Raw genomic sequence first — 3971 nt, 5'->3', positions numbered from 1 at the left:
CATTTTTCCATGCTTCCTGCGTAGGTATTAGCCCTAAAGGTTCTTAGATTTTTACACTGTTTTTCACAGCTACAGGCAATGGCAGAGGCCCCTCTCCCAGTACTAAGCATTTGCATGGGATATACACACTTGAAAAGAATGTGGCATTTCATAGTTTATAACATGCATGCTAAGACCGTTATGTTTAGCCATCCGTATATCATATCATATTTTACAATTTAATAGCAAGTGTATTTTCAACAACTAGTGATGGCAGATAGCAAAATTGAAAACCTGGCCATTCCTTGCCCAAAAAATCAAAGGATATAAATTTGTAAACAAGACAAAGAAAAGAAATGAAGTATACAAAAAAAGACCATGTCCAAAGGCTAACAATAAATACTTTTGCAACTGATATGAGAATCACCTTATGCGAAAATATTACCTTTCTTTTGTTAATATATCATTAAATCCAAAACTTTGTTTAACATACTAGAATCAAGTACCACTACAACCAGTCAAGACATTCTCACAACCACCTTGTTCTTCTTGCTAGCAGATAAAAGAAGAACTTTGCCATCCACAATGTCTTTGGCCTCTATTCTTTTACTTTCATTATCTACTCTACAGGCAATGGCAAAGGCCCCTCTCCCAGTACTTAGCAGTTGCATAGTATATACACACTTGAAAAGAATGTGGCATTTCATAGTTTATAACATGCATGCTAAGACCATTATGTTTAGCCATCTGTATATCATATCATATTTTACAATTTAATAGCAAGTGTATTTTCAACAACTAGTGATGGCAGATAGCAAAATTGAAAACCTGGCCATTCCTTGCCCAAAAAATCAAAGGATATAAATTTGTAAACAAGACAAAGAAAAGAAATGAAGTATACAAAAAAAGACCATGTCCAAAGGCTAACAATAAATACTTTTGCAACTGATATGAGAATCACCTTATGCGAAAATATTACCTTTCTTTTGTTAATATATCATTAAATCCAAAACTTTGTTTAACATACTAGAATCAAGTACCACTACAACCAGTCAAGACATTCTCACAACCACCTTGTTCTTCTTGCTAGCAGATAAAAGAAGAACTTTGCCATCCACAATGTCTTTGGCCTCTATTCTTTTACTTTCATTATCTACTATACAGGCAATGGCAAAGGCCCCTCTCCCAGTACTTAGCAGTTGCATAGTATATACACACTTGAAAAGAATGTGGCATTTCATAGTTTATAACATGCATGCTAAGACCATTATGTTTAGCCATCTGTATATCATATCATATTTTACAATTTAATAGCAAGTGTATTTTCAACAACTTGTGATGGCAGATAGCAAAATTGAAAACCTGGCCATTCCTTGCCCAAAAAATCAAAGGATATAAATTTGTAAACAAGACAAAGAAAAGAAATGATGTATACAAAAAAAGACCATGTCTAAAGGCTAACAATAAATACTTTTGCAACTGATATGAGAATCACCTTATGCGAAAATATTACCTTTCTTTTGTTAATATATCATTAAATCCAAAACTTTGTTTAACATACTAGAATCAAGTACCACTACAGCCAGTCAAGACATTCTCACAACCACCTAGTTCTTCTTGCTAGAATGTGGCATTTCATAGTTTATAACATGCATGCTAAGACCATTATGTTTAGCCATCTGTATATCATATCATATTTTACAATTTAATAGCAAGTGTATTTTCAACAACTTGTGATGGCAGATAGCAAAATTGAAAACCTGGCCATTCCTTGCCCAAAAAATCAAAGGATATAATTTTGTAAACAAGACAAAGAAAAGAAATGATGTATACAAAAAAAGACCATGTCTAAAAGCTAACAATAAATACTTTTGCAACTGATATGAGAACCACCTTATGCGAAAATATTACCTTTCTTTTGTTAATATATCATTAAATCCAAAACTTTGTTTAATATATTAGAATCAAGTACCACTACAACCAGTCAAGACATTCTTACAACCACCTTGTTCTTCTTGCCAGCAGATAAAAGAAGAACTTTGCCATCCACAATGTCTTCGGCCTCTATTCTTTTACTTTCATTATCTACTTTATTGTTGTTCAAGTAGAGACCTCCTTGCTTCAATAGACGACGGGCAGCTGATTTGCTCTCAAACAAACCAGAAGAGACAGAAAGATCAACAATCGAAAGATTCAACACTTGATTGTAAGGCAAGGAGCAAGATGGAACGTCCTCAGCAATCCCTTCAATGGTTTTCCAATCCAATTTTGTCTCTGATCCTGGCCTCAATGCTTCAGTTGCCTTAAGAGCTTCATTCAAACCATCTTCACCATGAACAAAACGAGTAATTTCCTCAGCAAGTCTCCGCTGGACTGTATTAGGCACATAGCCTGGTCTTGTCATTGAACTCTCCAGCTCCTTTATCTCTTCCATGTTCAAGAAAGTAAGAATTTTAAGAAACCTCACCACATCTGCATCTGGAACAGAGAAGAAATACTGGTAAAACTTATATGGAGACAGCATAGAAGGTGAAAGCCAAATTGCACCATCCTCTGATTTCCCAAACTTAGTGCCATCACTCTTCAACAAAAGAGGGAATGTTAACCCATAAGCTCCTTCTGCTTGTAAAATTTTCCTTATCAATTCAGTGCCAGCAGTAATATTACCCCACTGATCACTCCCACCAATTTGAACACTAACACCTTCATTCTTAAAAAGGTATAAAAAATCATGACCTTGTAACAACTGATAAGTAAACTCAGTATAGCTCATTCCTTGTTCTGATTCCAACCTCTTCTTAACACTCTCCTTACTCATCATACTCCCCACCCTCGCATATCTACCGACTTGTTTAAGAAAATCAAGCAACCTAACCTCTTTCCACCAATCATAATTATTTAAAATCACAAAGTTTGAGTTTTTTTGAGAACCGATATCTAAATTTTTACCTAGAATCCTATTTATAGTATCCATAATTCCAACAATGTTTTTTTCCAATGTTTTCAAATCAAGTTCGGGTCTTTCTTGGCTTTTTCCTGAAGGGTCACCAATTCTACCAGTAGCACCACCAATCAAGGCAACAGCTTTATGACCACATCTTTGGAACCAAGAAAGTACAATGAGCCCCAAAAGGTTTCCCAAATGTAAGCTCTCAGCAGTTGGGTCAAAACCACAGTAAACTTTAAGAGGACCAGCAGTTTGGTCTGAACAAGCCAACCTGAGATTTTCATTGGTTATGGATTCTAGCAATCCTCTTTCTTCAAGTATTTTAACAACATTTGTGGGACTACCCAGTTGAGATTTTGATTCAAGAATATGCTGCGAAGTGTTTAGGCTACAGCTTATGGAAGAAAAGCTTCTTTTAGAAGAAGGAATAAACTTGGTGGTCGTAAAGGGAAGTAAGAGTTTTCCATGGTGGAAGCAAAGGAAAGTCCTTGAAGCCATAAACAGGGTTTTGTTTCAAGGTCAAAAAGCAACCAAAAAAAAATTTGTGTAGCTATTTTAAGCAATTAACAATGCATTCTTTGAATATGAAATAATAATATGAAAAAGAAAAAAAACAAAAACAAAAGCAGGGAAAGGCTGACCTGGGTTACTGTGGCTTTCCTTTGAGTCTTAAAGCAGAGAGAACAAGAAAGAAGATGTGGGAATTGGAAGAGAAAAAGGGATAAGCCGCCGGCTGGCTTTCGAGTAGTTGGATTTTGGAGCTTATCAGCCCATTTATTAGTATTTGGTTTTAGAATTTAGCAATAGTCTAAAGCCCAAATTTGAAATCTTCTTAAAGAAATATTTGCAACTTGCATGATAGTAAAATTGTATGTATTAAATTCGGGTTTAATTTAGATATATTATACAGTTATATTTTAGTAAAAATGTAATTATTTTTATGAAATGATATTTAATAAATTTAAAATATATTTTTATAGTCACAATCTGATCCTCTATCTTTAAATTGTGATATCTTTTGCATAAAAATAATATATTCAATAAA

At 34.3% G+C, this 3971-nt stretch overlaps 1 protein-coding gene across 1 annotated transcript; it reads right to left on the bottom strand.

The window, feature by feature from the left end:
• Nucleotides 1-1873: 1873 nt before the first annotated feature.
• Nucleotides 1874-3560, bottom strand: LOC111275975 (tyrosine--tRNA ligase, chloroplastic/mitochondrial-like). The gene has a single exon (XM_022861650.2). It carries the CDS (start codon nt 3422-3424, stop codon nt 1964-1966), a length of 1461 nt encoding a protein of 486 aa, XP_022717385.2. The 5' UTR covers nt 3425-3560; the 3' UTR covers nt 1874-1963.
• Between the last annotated feature and the right edge of the window lie 411 nt (nt 3561-3971).

The sequence above is a fragment of the Durio zibethinus genome, chromosome 25 (assembly GCF_047325235.1).
Source record: "Durio zibethinus cultivar Kanyao isolate XHJ-2024 chromosome 25, ASM4732523v1, whole genome shotgun sequence".
Taxonomy (NCBI): Eukaryota; Viridiplantae; Streptophyta; class Magnoliopsida; order Malvales; family Malvaceae; genus Durio; species Durio zibethinus.
Note: the sequence above shows the minus strand (reverse complement) of the source record. Positions and strands in the feature narration are given on the sequence as shown.